Consider the following 17,235-nt stretch of genomic DNA (forward strand, 5'->3'; position numbering starts at 1 on the left):
GATCAGTTATTGCTGAAAGCTAGGGTAGAAAGGCATCTTAGAAGACAGACTGCTTCATGACTTGAAATTCAATGTACAACCCCGATGTGTATAGGATTTTTTAAACATTAATGTGTTTTTATATGGAAAAAATATTAACTAACTTTTTTCTCCCCATGAACACGCTGGGAGATGGGGATTTCTTCTACAGCCATTGTATGCAAAGGGGGTCACTGAATATTTATTTAGCGATGCTCAGAGCTGGAGCTCAGTCCTTGTCAGCTCCTCCTGGGTGCTTAACAGAAGAGGAGAAGCTGACAGTTGTCAGACAAGATGGACTATTTAAAGGCTGCTTTGAATGCTGTAGGAACTGTGTGAATAAAAAGTCTCATCGATCAGACAGGTTTTGCAGTGCCACATCTCTTTGGCTAATAAAGTAAATTTTCAACTGTCTTTACAACAGAGGCAGTCTGATCACATACATCACACGATCACATCAACATTTGTGTGTATGATCTTAATGAATACTGACTAGATTTACATATAAGACATTTCTATAAACCTTATCTTACAAAAAAAAATAATCCCTCCTTTAATTGCCCTAACATGTTGCAGGAAGGAAAATGGCACTCAAATGTCAGCATATAAACAGATGCAAATACAAGTCTTAGCTATAGATACCACACCCCATGATCTCATAGGTTCATGCTCTAATTTGGTTTTTGTCCATCGTTTCTCCTGATGACTTACTGCACGAATCCAGCCACTCGCTTCTGTAAGTGACTGGACGAAGCACTTTTACAGAGGCGAAGATGGGAGCCTCGGATGACTTCCCAGTGCTTTAGCTAGTCCAGGAAACGCAGCAATAGCAGCTAGCACAGCAATTTGTACACTTTGCTTCAACTTAATGTTCTGCTCTAAGCGCCTCACGCAGTTCACAGGCACTCTGGCACCTCTCAGCAAGCACCTGAAGACAAAGGAGGCTTCAGTGTTTGCAAGCATGTGTTTAGACTTTGCACCCAAGCACTGAAACACTGCTCCGCTGTCATTGTGCAGTAGTTGGAAATAAAAAAGCATGACAGCTAGAGACACTGCTCATTGGTAATACAGTTATTTCTATTCATTAAGCAGGCGAGTGTTCCCGTGAACTATCTGTACACAGTGACAGCCTCATGTAGGCCAAAATTTTAGATCAAACCACATAATAGCTCTACATTAAGACTAAAAAAGATCTCAGGGTAAGATAAGGTATTCTAAGTTACAGAAGAAAAAAAAAATCTGTAAAAAATCGGAGCTATGTGTATACTTATGCATGTTGTGATCATCTTCCTCCTGCTCTGAAATGCCATCTTGTTCAAATACACACCTGAAGAGCCACATAAAATTGGTCAGGAAGAATGAGATAAGGAAGTGGCAGGTACACAGTTGTGAAAGAAGGCAAGAACAATGGCTGGGACATACATTGAGCAGGAATCCTTCACACTTAATAGTGCTAAACATGGCGTAACACTTACTTCAAAGACCTTAGGAAAGAGATTTGAGACCAGACAGGAGTTCACTGAAAAGTGACCCAGCGTGAGGAGCATGTTGAACAACACAGATGCACCCATCCGTTCTGTAAAGCGGGGCCAAGGCAACAGAGGTAAAGCTAAGGAAAGACACACAGGACTCAACGTGTTCTGTCTGCATTGATCTTTAGCTTTGGAAAAAGTTTGATTTAGTACAGAAAAAGTAATGATTTGGCTGAGTTAACTACTATCTCAGAATCAGCATGTGGCTTGAATGACTATGGCTACAGCATACGGGTGCAGCGTGAGTGGAAACAGAGATGTACCCTTCAAAGCCAGTAACAAAAACCAGTATTTGGAAGACCGTTTACAGTTCTCGGGATGCTGCTTTTCAAGTATTTTTGCAGTTAGGTATTGCAGGCAGTATTCCAACTAGAGATGCAGAAGCGATGAAAGAACATTCGCTACTCATTGCCTGGTATGATGCTGCTAAATGGATTTTAACAACTGGACACATTATTCCCTGCACTGAATGTGCAGAAAGCAACTTCTATTTCATGAAACGTTAGTTGGTTCTGTTTTTATTAAAGCAGTAAAGGCCCTAATCTCAATAATAAGATATTCCCCTGAGTCACCTTATATCTGTATTACTCCCTAATGATGTGTCATCACTTCTCTTTCAGCTTTTCCCCTTCTTATTTTGAACTGCCATTCCAGAGAACACCACGCCTCCATCCGTTCCCCATACTCACTCATTGTAACTGGGAATAAAATGGCATTTGTTCACACTAAAGTCTGGCAGAAATTTTCCCAGCTCCAGACAGGGTCCTGTGTTCCAGCTTGTTCCATTCCACCCGCACACATAAAAGCACAAACCCTCAGCTCGGCACGCCTGGGAGTGTGAACTACACTAGCTGCACCAACTGTGTAACTGACAGAACAACCACCAAGATTATCTCAGGAAATACCCCAATTCCTGCATCCCCATGACAATGAATACTACATCCTGAGTCACTCTGAAAAATGGAAAAAAAATAGGAAGAAACCCTTTAACAGCAAGGGGAAGAAGCAGCATTGCATTTCAGAAACTAGACTGGCAGAAAACAGAATGATTTTCACACTTATAGCAAGGATTCTTTGCACCTCCTTAATTTTCAAAAGGCCACTTCTCTTCACCTTTTTTGTTTCCAACTGTACTTCTTTAAAAAGAGGAGAAATTCAACTACATTTAATCCATTTAAACTATGGTAGAAATGGAGCACACATGTAAGACCTATCTCATTCTTATTTTCCACGAGTTTCCCTTTGGGCTACAAATTTTCACGTTTATTTTCAACAACAAATAATGCTCTCTGTTGAAATCTTGAACAGAGTATTATAAAAAGCACTTAAGTCAGAAGATATTAGTCACAGCTCACATAATTTAGAAAGTTAGGTTATTTTAAGAAAGAGGCAGGATCACTGCCGAAGAAACACAGTCGGTACTTTGAGGCTTTAGAAAGAGTTTCGCATTCTGTTTCAACTCGCACACACATGGCAGCCAGCAGGCACGACTGAGTGACACTAAACTGATTAGAAATTAAATTCAACAACCAGCATCAGAGCAGCTTATAGACTTATGCTTGGGTTTGTCACTTTCTAAGCGTTCGGGCATTGAAACAAGTTAATGCAAAGGTCATTTGAGGTAGCTTATCCACAGGTAAAAGCGTGTATGGCAGCTTGTTCACATAGCCACCATTTTCTAATACACACCTTATAGAAATGCTTTCTCAAAAACATTTACCTCTTTGTATTGTAGGCTGTATCTTGTGGTGTTTCTTCAAGCAAGGTTACATAGCCCAGCGCACACGTGAGGATGAACAAGACTGTTAAAGTATGAGCTCTCCTAAAATTCAGAAGAGAAAATCGACATCAGAAAGCAGAAAAACTTACATCTTCACCTGTCAGTGAAGCCTCAGTAAGTGTAACACATAGGCAGCGGTCAATAATACTAAAGAAGTTTTAAGTATTGTATAGCAGAGAAAACAGAATTTACATCGGCACTGAATTGAGTCATCAGTCCTCTGTGCACCAGCATGCGACAGAAGCCTACCACGAAAACGGGTCTTGCTCATTTTCCCCCCAGTGCTCTGAGCTAAGCAAGATTCGGACAAACGCTTGCCAAGTGAACAACAGCAACTTGAAAAAAAATTAGCACCAGCCGTGCTAATACTTAGCTCTAAAAACCTCCCAATTTCTCTCCCGGTTTGTCAGGTATATAGTTGACAGTGCTGCTGCACAGCTCTGTGTCAAAGCCTGTTGGTAAGAACTGCAGCAGACTGAACAGAATCTTCAGACTAAACAGAAGGGAATTCACTCCAGGCACGGGAATTCCACCTTACAAGAACTAGCTATTAAAATAAAAAAATCTCTGAATGAGACCAGTTGCAATTTTAAGCATTACGATGCTGCCTCTAGATGCCTTAGTTCCAGTCATCCTTACAGTTTCATTTCATCTTAGATCCAAAGAGCCGGTCCAGACTGACGGCTAGAGGTTCGTGCCCGCAGGACCACAGGCAGCCACCACTGCACAAGGGATTTCTCCTAAGCTCCAAGCAACGCGGGGCGGCTGCTCTTCCATGCTGTTAAGATGTGCGACCTTGCTGGTGTGACCCACTGGTACGGGCAGAACACTGCCAGTGTACACAGAGTCACCAGGGCTCGCTTCCCCACCCGTGAGACTCCATTTGCTTACACTGGTTTCGGTAAAGCACTTCTGTGTGCAAGGGAAAAGAGCTAAGTACGCAGAGCCAGCCCCAGGAGTCAAGGAGAACACTTGCTGCAGCTGGTCGGTATGCACACACGTACACCTACTGATTACAACATACCGAACATTTTTACATTGCACTGTACTTTTTTTTTTTTTTGAAGTTGAAAATTCCTAATGAGAAGCCATTTATCGTTTTCAGTGGAAAACTCATCTGACCTCAGCTCTGCAGCATGGGAAGTCTGGCCATTTAAGACCAAATCAACAATAACAACACAAGTTCTGTTTTAGAGGACTACACAACATCTCCAAATACAAACGATTAAAACACTGGTATAAAGGATCAGGCTCAGAGGACAGAAAAACTGTGAATGAAAATGACTGCACGTGACAAGTATTTGTACATACCGGCTCTTTTTACATTTTCTGTTTACATTATATTGTAACAGAAGCTAGCATTACATTTCCATTTTATGGCAAAAGACCAAAGTTTGAATATATTCAAGTTGTACAGTGCATGATAAACCAGAGATCGCCATGGATTTCTAAGAGGTTCACTGACTTGCCTTTAAACATCAAACCCAGTAATCTACCTAAAATTACTCTGAAAGTTAAGGTAAGCATTATCTGGAACTACAATTTTATCCCAATCCAAAATACAGCCGCTTCTCACAGCATCCTTTCAATCCCACTGGCAAACACATGCAATACCTCATAAGCAGATGCAGTCCTCTTCTGCCACTGCTAAAAAGGAGTTCGGCATTTAACGCTCTCCTTCCTTGAAGCCCAGAGGACACAGACTAACCAGCTCCAGGGAAAACACAAAAAAGTCCCACGAGCATTTTTAAAATTAGCACGGAATCAACATGTCAAAAAAAATACACCAGTGCTTGGCAGCAGCAAGTCTCCCGCTCAGCAGAGGCATCGTCCCTCGACCTGGCTCCCGGGACGCCAGCTAACAAGCAGGTGATTCAGCCCCCCCACCTCACCTTCACTGAACAGTCACGCACGCCTGCCTGTTCTGTCACCTCCTCTCGAAGGAGGCAGTGCAGCAGGGGACCAAAATAAACGCTCTAAGTCACTTCAATCAGACCACGGTCCAGCTCGCTGCGTTTATATATAATTGATACAAAAACAACCTCTATTTTGATCATAGAAAAAGGCTACACTAACTGCAAGGCTATGCATTGTATTTTATGCCTTCTTTTATTGTTTATTTTTTTGAAACTAGTATCTAAGAGACTACTAAAATACATCTAGAAACTCTGTCTTCCACCTTACCATTTCACCATCCGAACACCTATATGAAGCCAATTACTTTTCAACGCATTGAGCGTTATGTAAATTGCCAAAAAATAAGTTATTAGCATGTCCTCATTTAGGTAAACACATCCAGAAACTCGTCTGCTAGAACAACGATGGTCTAGTTCCGTTCATCCCTGGGGGGAGCTTGTAGCAAAGCAGACGGTCAGTGCTTGAGAGCTTCATGCACCCTGCTTTTGCTTTATTTTTGCTGCCACAACTATCAATCTGAAATTCAACAAACTCATCTGTTCAATGAGAAATGAGAGGCTGTATCTCTCATATTTCCCTTTTAGCTCGGTTCTCATTCCCAACTGAAGCCAGTTTCTTTTGCAGCAAGTTTTCAAGATGGTTAGTCACGTAAATGCATCTTCAGTCTAGCATGAAATCCAGAAGCCAGGATGAAAGACTTTCGAGATTGGTTTGTCGTCTGGGAAGAGGAAGGTAGCAGCTCTAACTAGTGACAAAGTGATGGCAGCTGCTAGAGGTAGCAGCAGAGCATCACGCAAATCTACCTTTCAGAGATGAACAAAACAAAACCCATAAGCAAGTAAACAGATACACACCATATCTTTCCACAGCTTGCAAGTTAAAAAATAAAATAGAAACCACCGACACATGGAATAAGACAAGATGTGAAACATTTACAAGCAGCCAGAAAAATGAACAGCCTACGGAAGTACTTGCACGAGCAAAGTCAGTCTGGATGAATTAAACTGCACAAAGCAGGATTATTTTAGTCTCCATGTACACTTTAAAATAATACAGCAAGAGGAAGACAACACAGCTAAGCACATCCCCAGCAAGGTAAGCATTACAGGAATTATGCAGAAAGGCTTATGTTCCCCCAGCCTGGAGTCTGTGGAGACTAGAAAGAGCCGAGCTAAGGAGAACAGGAATCTTCCCCTTGGAATTATACAAGAGTTTGGACAACACAGCAGGAGCAAGGGGGGTACAGACTACAGCCAGTTCTAGATTTTATGCCAGAAAAATCTGAGCAAGCTGTGCCTAAAAGCATATGCATACAAAAACACGTAAGGCCAGGAAGGTCAAGGAGAATTCACAACAAATCCCAAACTACTCAACAGCTGGAACAGTAAGTAGCTTACGCTTCTGCGCCAGCATTTTTCCGTCTTTCTGTATCTTACATCTAGCTCTTTCTCCATTTAAACACTGGGGCATTTAAGTGAAATAATTCAAGTTCTATTTTTATAAAAATACTTGCCCTGCTAACTTAGTTCGACACCAAGCAAGAGCAGCTGAGGCATCGGCCAGCAGACCCCTCCCGCACCGCAGCTCACAGCCGAGGGCAGGCTTCCCAGGGAACGGAACCGAGCTCGACGCCGACTTCTCTTTCTCACAGTAATTCATTCTTCTATCACATCGAGAAACTGTAGGTTTTTCAAGGAAATGACTATCAGAGCTTTATCTTCCCAATGAAGTATACGCCAGAAACAGCGTAAGGAAACTTGTAAGTACTCTTTTTCGGGGGAGATTGGAACAGACCAGCTCCCTGGACTGCAGGCAGGGAGTAACACCCCGTGGCACGGAGACCTCAGTCACCAACCCAAACCAGCTCAAGTGAATGGGACCCCACCCTTATCAGCCATTGCTTTGCATTAGTGTTCTTGTTTGTCGCAAAGTATGCAATGACTACATAAAAACCAGAAACAATCATTGAGAACAACATGCAAAGGATTTATTTATTAGTCCTTTGATCAGTTCTTTAAGTGAAACAGAATTGCAAAGAACAGCCAGTACAGTTTGACTCTTTGGTTTACAAACTTACACTAACAGCTACTGCTAGAGAAAAAAAAAAATAATCTGTCAACAAAACCAGCTAGTCCCCTCTTAGCCTACTATCAGCTTCTTCACAAATTAATTTTTTTTCCTGATTCCAAATAATGGTAAAGTCATAAAAGCATTTCTCAAAGAGACTTTAAAAGATGAATGAATGTCAAAGCTCTCTACCCTCCACCTGCGAACACATCATCTGGACATATGCTGGGAATTCTAAGAAAATATGACAAATAGACAGTACAACAAATCTATTACTTCAACAGCAGTATAGGGTTCAAGTTATTGTGAAAAATAAGGTGCAGGAAACTACAACAATAATAATTTCAAACTGATCAATATTTTGACATTCACAATCAAAGTCATAATTAACAGGGAAACAATCCTGTTTGGATACAGAGAGGATTTTAAAACCTTCAACAAAAATTCAACCTTGTTCATAATCTTGATAATTCATCCAAAATTAGAGACACGGAACTGAGATGTTCACACTGCACAGGGCCAAAGCAAGCAGTCAGGCCTCCACATTTCAAAAATAAGAGGTTAACTGCCAGTTTGTGACACGAGATCTCTCTCATCCACCTAGATCACTAAAAAGTGATCACTAGCAACCAAACTGATGTACTTTGTACGTGACACTGCCTGAAAGCGCCAAGCATCTACATCTGCAATGCAACAGAAACGTGGCTGCTGGTTTTAAGCTGTAGGCTGCATTTTGAAATCTGTTCAGACTCTCAGAGATAATAAAAAAGTACCTACTCCGAGACCAGTAACAGGTCTTCAGCACATCTATGACAGTACACAATGCTGAATAAACTTCTGTACACGCTGGTGACACTCCAGAAGAGGAACGTTCATTTTCCTTGCCATAAGTTGGTGCCTCTCAAAAAACAGTCCCTCAGTAAGAGAAGTACAACAGCACCTATCTCCACAGAGAAACCAGAGCAATGGATTAAAAAGCAAAGCTTCAGCAAAGTAGTCACTTTCCTTTGAATGAGAACAAAATTTTCATTCATCAGTTCTACAGAGTTCCCAAGCTAAGAAAAGTTCCCAAAATGATCTATTTTAAATATTAAACTTTTTCATATGTTCAAACCTATTGAAATCTGCTTTTCAGGCTTTAGTTTAAAACGGTGCCACTGCGACAGTGTGACTTTGCATTACACTTAACACATACTTTAAGCAGGTCTTTAAAACCACAACCAACAGCATTTCAGGGGAATGGGAGGAAGGTGCCCTTATGCCAGATCTAACTGCACAAAAGCACGAAGCTCATTTTTCGGGCTGATGATTTGTTTTGTAAACTGCTACAGAATTCACGTTCTATGACCATGCCCTGACGAGGCAGGGCTCAGACACCAGCACAGCAGACGCTCTCCGCAGAGCGCTCCCCCGAGCGCCAGCCCTCCCCGTGCCCAGGGTACCCCGCTACAAGCACAGCCACCTCCCGGGGTGACACCAGCCCTGCATGCCCCCGGCACGCCGAGCCTTTGATTTCACCAGGTCCTGAAGACCTGTGTTGCTCCCAGCAGCGGGGTCTGTCTTTGCACACCCCCCCCCCCCCCCCCGAAAAGCACCCCGAGGAGCCCCAGGCCGACTCCCACCACGTTTTCCCCCCCATTCTCCTTAAAACTTCTGGAGTGTGTTTACACAAAAGAAACTGATACAGAGCCTTAATGCTGAGCATCAATACTAGGCCTAAGGCCCAGGCGGGGCATCAAACCCTACAAGGCCTCTGCACGACGACGTTTCTCCTGCGCTGCTGGCTTACTGGAAGGAACTGTGCAATGCCTTCCTTTCAGGAAAGGGTAACGGCATTTGAACAACGCCGTCCTCTGGAGATGGCTAACCTTGTCCACGACAAGAGGTAATCCAGCCCGACGACTGATGTGGCTTAGTCGGGTTACACAACCGCCTCCCGGATGCTCCGGAGACCGGACACGGCCAGAGCAAACCTGAACACCGAACACGCACGGGCCGGGTGACACATCAGCCGCCCAATGCAAGGCTTCTCTGCTCACGCTGAGCAACATGCCTAAACTCGGTCATTTCTGACCAGGCAGAAACTCCAAAGAGCAAATCAGCAGATACAGAACCTCACCACGGCCTGCTTTAAAGCTGCAAGCTTTTACAGTATGGAAAAAAAAAAATCCAGCTAATGTTAAGCTTCCAGCAAGCTTCAGGAATGTTGCCTCGGAAGCGCTGCAGCCAGCCCTCAGAAAAGCCTACAGAAAAGCGTTCCTGCCGGTTCGCAGGATATCCCTGCCCTCCCTGATACCCCTCTCAGATCAATCACCGTCTCCTCCTCCAGCCAGCCTCCTAGGAAATCCCACGCTGCTGGAAGGTCAGCTTCTTCGAGATAAGCACAATGTGCAAGCAGTGGCTAAGCAGCGCTTTCTTTTGAATACCAATCCTGACTTTCCGCAGACGGCTGGTTCGCGCACAGGTGCCCTGATTTCCAAGGAAACGTCCCTGTGCTGGCCACCAGGACAGGCTTCCCGCAGTACCGAAGAGAACGAGAGAAACATCCAGGCAGAGGCATCTACAGCCTTCTGCCCCAAACAGGCTGAATTAATTCCTACAAAAGCTGTATTAGCCCATAGAGTCTTCTACTCACCGTTTCCCACTTTTTTTTTTTTCCTTGGTTTTTTTTTTTTTTCAAACTTCCTGAGCTCCACAGATTATCTGCTGCTACACTACGACCTTAGTAACTAACAACACATCCACATGATGGCAATATAGAATTCTTCAGTGCGAGAGACAAAAACACATCAATAACCAACAGAGGACATTAAAGCTAATTATATTAAAATTACACTAAGGTTTAGTAAAAGCAATTGACCCACAGAGTGACAACATGATGTGGTAGCAAAGATGTATCTGGCACCTCCCAACATCTTCAAATCAAGACTGGAAGCCTTCCTGGAAGACACGCTTTGGTTATACACAAGCTATGAAATATATACAGAAATTGGGGGTAATGCAGAAGTTTTATGAGAAAATCATACCCCGTATCTAACTAGATGATCCCAAACTGGTAACGCCAAGACCAGGCTGGGCCGGCCCGAGAAGACTCAACACCACACCACCTTCTGCTGCCTTTCACAGGCCGCTAGTAGCGGGGAGAAAGGTTTCCTCTTCAAAAAGTTGCTGCACACCTCTACATTTCTTTATTACTTATTTTATTGAGTGGAGATAAATCAGTGTACTATTTCACTGAGCTTTCTTGCTACCCCACAGAAGGACACCCAGCTCCTCTTTTTCCAGCTTCAAGTATCTTTAGACATCTGCCACAGTTACTGCTCACAGGTAACAAAAACCCAGCTTCTACTGGGGTCACCTCCTCCCATACAGAGCAAAGCCCCAGTAGCAAAAACCTGTCAGACACCTCAGCCCTCGCTCTTCCGCAGGTTACAGAAACAACACGGACACGTTGTAGGAAACCAAACCAACCCGGCAGTTTTTCCATGCTAGCTCAGTAAAAATATCAGAACTACAGCACTTCACACAGTACAAAAAATAAAAGTCAAAATCTCAGGCACAAGAAGGTCCTTTGTACTCAGCTAATTCTGTAAGCAGGCAGGCAAGAAACAATCAGAGGTACAGGAAACAACAGCGAACATGTTTGCCCAGAAGAGCGGCTTGCCAGGCAGGCCTGGTACTTCCAGGTCCCTGCTGGTAGCAATAGATGCTTCCAAATCAGTTCAAGGATGAAAGACAGAGACCGCCAATCTGTTTCATAAAGCTTCTGCCCATTTCCTTTCCTTGACATTTCCCAAAAAGAGCTGCAAGGTACTGACCGAGCACGTTTCCACAACGTAATTAAAATATAGCATTTTCCAGTTTCAAGTTATTAAGGCTGAGTAAGAATAGAAGCATTATACAGCATGCAACTTGTTTTTTAAAGTTTTAAAAAGAGTAGGCAGGCAGCTAGAAAGTACCATCTTTCCCAAGGATCGCACTTATAGCAGTAAAATTACCTTTGCAAATTGAACTACTTTACTTCTAGAATCACCTTCAACTGTGTCTACAAGTCTCAAATTCTTGAATTTTTCCAAACCGAGCAGGCTGTGTGGGTAACCTTACCCATTAGCTTCTGAACTTCGAGGAAGAAAACGTACTTTCCACACAGGCAAATACAGAGGGCATCCACTCTCCTAAATTTCCAATTTCTGTGACCACCTCCGTAACACACAGCACAAGGAGAGGACTGAGGGTCACAGGAAGAAAATCCTTCCTCTGTGCAACCTTCACTCGGCCACTGCAAGAACAGAGTCATTACCGAAGGACAGGCTAACACGCTCAATGCTGTCAAGCGTGGGTCGAAAGTAACAGCAGGAAAAACTCTGGAACTTTCACAAGCATTTAAAATCCTGGCTGCCAGGGCAAGCGACACACACTACTAGGGAAAATAAAACAAAACAAATAGATCAGTGACAGAAACATTTGGCAATGTGCTTTTCTGCACTGCCCTCCTGGAAGGGACTAGCCAGCTGAGGGGAAGCTCCTTAAAGAGCAGTGGCACATTCGGACTTTCAAAAGGACATTTCATCTGGACACATTAACCGCAGTTACAGCCGCTATTTTAGGATGACAATCGTGTACCGGCAGCAGACTGCGTGCTGGCCCCACTCCCCAACAACCGGAAAATGGTGCAACAAGGTGAGATTATACATTAAAAATGGCATTAGGGGATTTTAAGGCATCACGAAACACCTGGCAAAGAGCCACCTTAACTAGACAGTAAGAATATGACAGTTTTACCCATTTTCCATTTATAAGACGGCACCTACTCTGCGGACCCCAGCAGGATCCAGTTCCTCAGCCGCTCACTCAGCCTACATGTGGCAATGCTAACGTGCTCTCCAGGAAAGCTCCTCCTGCCCTCAAGACGACACTGTCCCTCGGCCACACTCGTGTGTCAGCCTTCTACAGAGACCACCCTGTGACCCAGCAGCATGTAAGCACCTCCTCGCAGTTTGTGCTGGCAGAAATATCACCGAGAATCAGCGGCTTCGTCGAGATCAACACCCTCCCCTCCACTGCTGCCCAGATTGGAAGGGTGAGAGCCAAGTGCCCTCCCCCTTCTACTCCTTAATGTCAAACTCGAGCCAAACCATATCGCCCTCAGCTCATATTCCAAACAAGGGACTTCAATGTCAACTCGGTTTCCTTCATCGAGAAGGACGTGCGCTTAACACACACAGAAAAAAAAACTACGGAGATACGGACACGCATGCCGATGAGGATTTGTGGAACGGCTCCAGCAGAGATGGGACTCAGCAGCACTTTCCCAGGTACAAACCCATCTCTTCCTGCGAGGCCTGAGTTTAACCAAAAACCGATCTGCCCCCCGAGCCCGACACAGACAGCCACGGTTTTCCGCACCAGCGTTCCGGACCGAGCGAGCCGCGAAGCCACACGCCGCACCCGACCAGCGGACTCGCGCAGGGACACCTGTGGCTGCCCACAGGGCCACACGAAGCCACACGGACGGAAAATGCCTCTTGAGGGGGAACAATTAGGCGGAGCTCATCCAGGCGAGGCCGGTAAGAGAACCGGACCGCAGACGGCGGGCTCCCCGGTGCGGTGCTGGGGACACCCCGAAGCGCTCGCCCGGCCGGACCGGGCCCCTCACCAGGCCCGAGGGCAGCGGTGCTCTGCGTCCCCGCCGCACCGCCGGGGCACGCCCGCTAACAGCACCGGGACCCGCCAAGCGGGCGCAGGCAAGCGGCAGGCGCCGCAGCCTCCCGGGCACCCAGCTCCCGCGCAGCCCCGCCGAGCCGCGGCACCAGCGCCGGGGAGCGGCGCGACCCGCCCGAGGGGACGGAGGCCAGGCCGGGCGCCGCGCCACGCGGGGGGAACGGCGGGGTGGAGGCCCGCAGGGGGACGGGGCGGGCCGGCGGGGCCCGGCGCTCACCAGAAGAAGGTGTTGGTGCCGTCGTCGTACACCTCGGACTCGGTGCTGCGGCGCAGGCCCGGGCCGTCCCTCTCGGCGCCGGGCGGCGGGGGGGGGCCGCCGCCGTTGGGCTGCGGGGGCTGCTCCTCCAGCGCGGCCTTGCCCAGCGCCCCGCCGGGGCCCCGCCGCTCGCCGCGCCTCATGGCGGCACCCGCCGCGCAACGGCCGCGCACGCGGACCCGGGCTCGCGGGGAGGGCGGGGCCGAGGCGGGGCGCGCCCCCTCCCCGGCACCACCTCACGTAGGCGCGGAGCGCGCGCGCCGCCTCGCGCGCCCCGGCGCAAGCGCAGAGCGCTCCCAAGGGAGGGGCGGGCGCGAGGCGTATCCCGTTGCCGTGGCAACGCGCGGGCGGGGCAGGGGGGCAGAGGAGGAGGGCGGGGGCAGAGAAGAGGAGGAGGGCGGGGGCAGAGAAGAGGAGGAGGGCGGGCCTTTTCCGACAAAACATGGCGGGGGAATACGGACGCGCAGCGCAGTCCTCCAGCTGAGCCCGCGCCGTGCCCTGAGCCTGGCCTGCGCAGCCTGCAGCCGTGCCTGGTGCCCAAATCCCGCATCTGTTGGCAAAAGCGACCAAGGAACGCCGGCCGGGGAAAATGGCTCTGTTCCATACGCGCTCCCTTGAACTGCTGGGGGCAAGTGGCCTCTGCCAGGCTGCTGTGCGGCTTTCAGGGGCCCAGCGCGTCCGTCGCCGCCATCGCGGCTGCCCAACACCAACGGGCCCAACACCGACCGACCCCTGCGTCACCCCAGGGCGCTGCGCTGGCCCGGGTCTTTCCCAGCACGCCGAGGGCCTGGCCAGGCCCGGGGCCGCCTGCTGGCCCGGAGCCTGGCACAGGGTGCTGTGCCCTCGAGCCTGCGGTAACCCCCCGTGGGATCTCTCACCTGCAGCACAGCTCGCCAAATCACGCTCCGAAATCGGCGCGAGGCCAGGCTCCTCGAGCGGCACGGGTCCAGGCGTGGAGGCCGTCCCTTCTGGCAGGGTGCGGGAGCCCTGCCGGCACTGCAGCAAGCGGCAGAGGATGCTCTGCGGGGAAACTGAATGGTAATCACCCCGCTCCGAGCAGGAGGTCGGACCAGAGACCTCTGGGGCCCCTTCCAGCAGCCCTGCTACGTGTCCATGACTTACGGGGTGAAGCAAAGCCTCCCAGTCCTTCTGCCCAGAGCAGCACCACATCGCACAGCTGGAAAAAGGCCACGGCACGCTGCTGTCGCCTCGGGAGCCAGCTGCCAGCCAGCCTCTCTGCAGCACACTGCCTGCTCCGCTGCCCGCCGCGGCCTCACGTTTCGAAGCGACTTTGGCCAAGAAAGCAGAAATTTTCCCATCCAGAACCTCTGCTGCTGAACTATCCCCAAGGCACAGCTGGTGGTGCTAGACAACAGCAGCTCGAGTGTTCAGACCCAAATGCTCTTCTTGCCGGGCTCTTGGCTTCTGGCCAGCTTGCTCATTAGCGCTGTTTGCTAATAGGATTTTTACTAGCTGCTGAGAGACATAGACACTGCAATCAATCCTAAAGCCTAACAGGTTCAACAAGTACTAGTCAGGCTTCCTACGCTGGCTCAGCATCACTGGCTTCTGTCAGAAGCTTGTCTGCCCTCTGCTTTTCCAACAGCAGGTAAGATTCAAGCCTGGCACTAATTTTCACCAGCCCATTTCAATTAGCAGCTTTTCCTGGACGCGTCTATCTAGCTTTTACCTGATGTCTTCAAAACGAATACAGAAAGAAAAATTCCTATCCGCCCCCCCCCCCCCATTTTGCGCCACTCATTGCACAAACTGAATTGCAATTTCTTGTGGTACCTCAGGATATCTCTGGCGCTGGGCTCCCACGTGAAGCTGAGCAGCCAGCTCCCATCTCTGCTGGAGCAACAACGTACCTGGGCAGGATGCAGAGCCTCTGCTTCAAATCAGTTTGTGAGTGACATAAAGGCGCTCCAGGGAAACACAGCCCTGCTAACCGGAAAGTTACAGTTTGGTGCTGGAAAACATCTAAACCCTTCCTTCGGAAGGATCTTTCTTCTTTCATGTCCTCTTAGCCAGACACACAGGAAGGCAACACCCTTTAAACTCTTCTCCTGGGGCAGGGGGGGCTGAAAAGAGCAAAGAAATATTTTAGCACCGTCCTAACTCAGGGATGCTTGCACACAAGCTAGCCTTTGTGTGCTCGGAAGAGGAGCTCCCCGTCAGAAAGCATCGCTGGGAGGTGGGTGCAGACAGGCATCCTCCGTCTCGCTGAAGTGGTTTCATACACAAAAACCTTCAGCGGTTTGTCACCACTGCTCGGGTGGAAATTACCGTCTCTGCATCCAGCGCGCATCGGTGCCAGCTGGCTCGGTGCGGGTCAAACTGCTGCCCACAGCGGCTGGAGCCTGTCGGGCTGCTGCAGTGCCACGGTGGCTTGGGGTGGGAACACGTCACCAGCCCCAGCAGCAATAAACAGCGGAGGTGGTGATATCTTAAATAATTGTAGCTGCTTACGGAGAGTTCATGCAGTTGCAGTACCTCAGCACACGTATGAACCAGAGCTCCACAGCACTTCACGTCTCAAGCGGATTTTTCACCAGTCGACTGGGAGGTACATCACCTCCTTCCCTGATTTTGGTTTTCCACGCTGCCATCCTCAGCACCATTCCCCGGAGAGTAACAAATGTGAGATGGTGCCTTGCGGGAGGGTCGCCTGGGAAGGAAAGCACTGAAAGAGGAACACCGCCAGTCTGGTCACCTGCCTTGCTGCAAAAGGAGCTAAATCTCGCCTAGGCAAAGCCAAATTCCTCCTGAACAGAAGCAGAAAAAGCGCACTGTCTCCTCCGAGCGCCATGAGAGATGCTGCGGGGCTCGGATGCCTCAGGCAGAGCCAAGGTGCAGGCACAGGCTCGCCTTCCCCGCTGCCTAGCGAAGCCCGTGAGCTTTCGGGGCTGCTGCTGGGTGCCTGCATGCAGTTAGCTGGCCTGTCTGGAGAGCAAAGTCCTCCCAGTCCTGCTCAGCAAAGTCCACGGGAGGAAGAAACAGAGGTGCACATGGAGCAACACGGCTGTCCCACCTACACCGAACCCCGTTTCCGTTTAACCCAGCAGCGCTCGCGTTGCAAAGGTCACCGGTCTTCTGTCAGGACATGTGGAAAGCACAACCCATCCTATCTCACCAGGCTTCACTCTCGCTCCAGGCAAACACACGCACGTCCTCCCACGCCCACGGAGAGCGGCTGCTGATAAAGGCAGATTTCCCCTCCCAGCCAGCCCTGCAGATGCCTCGGGGAGGCCAAAGGTCAGCCTGCTCCTTCCCCTGCTCTTGGCTCCACACGCAGCAGGAAATCTGGAAGACAACTTTTTTTTCTTTTCCTCATTTTTAAAATTCGCAGATCCGATTCAGAGTTTGTTCAAGGCACTTGGCAAGGCCACAGAGTGATGTTGTCCTGACTGGGAACACCACGCTGGAAGTGCTGGCTGCCTCTGCTGCCCAGACGCAGCCGGGTTGCCCCCCAGGAATTACTTTAAGAGCAACCCACAGCCAACACTCTTGGAGAGTACAAGGGAATCCAGACCAGTTATTGGCCCTTCTGCTACACCCAGGAGAGGCAGCTCTTCTTACCTTGGAAACTAAAGCAACAAAAAACCCCCAGAAAACAGATATAAAGAGAGCTGTCAGACCTGGCTTAGAACATTTTCACTCACTCTTTTTGTAAAAAGAGAATTATATCCTGCTCCAAGCCGTAGCTCCAGATGGATCAAGCCTTTATGAACAAAAAGCGCACTTAGTGCTTTGGTTACGATTTCCAGCGGGCCACGGCCCAGCAGCCCATCACAAATGCCATCAGGCTGCAGCAGTCATACTCTAGTAAATCACAGCTACTTAGGAGAGAGAAGATATAAGGAGCAGGGAGGCCGCAGGGCTCTGTGGTTTGGAGGAGCATTCAGAGCACACTGATGCTTTCCTCCAGCCAGGAAGGAGGG

The 17,235-nt window shown here is 48.6% G+C and overlaps 1 protein-coding gene across 1 annotated transcript in view; it reads right to left on the bottom strand.

Moving 5' to 3' along the window:
- The window catches only part of PTDSS2 (phosphatidylserine synthase 2), a 44,236-nt gene extending 30,802 nt beyond the window's left edge, over positions 1-13,434 (bottom strand). Inside the window, exons 1-2 of the mRNA XM_075425719.1 lie at positions 13,253-13,434; positions 3,271-3,372 (exon numbers count right to left, since the gene is read on the bottom strand). Coding sequence (XP_075281834.1) covers positions 3,271-3,372; positions 13,253-13,434 — 284 coding nt within the window. The remainder of the gene's footprint in view (positions 1-3,270; positions 3,373-13,252) is intronic.
- Positions 13,435-17,235: the final 3,801 nt, after the last annotated feature.

This window comes from Opisthocomus hoazin, chromosome 7 (assembly GCF_030867145.1).
Source record: "Opisthocomus hoazin isolate bOpiHoa1 chromosome 7, bOpiHoa1.hap1, whole genome shotgun sequence".
In the NCBI taxonomy this organism is placed as follows: Eukaryota; Metazoa; Chordata; class Aves; order Opisthocomiformes; family Opisthocomidae; genus Opisthocomus; species Opisthocomus hoazin.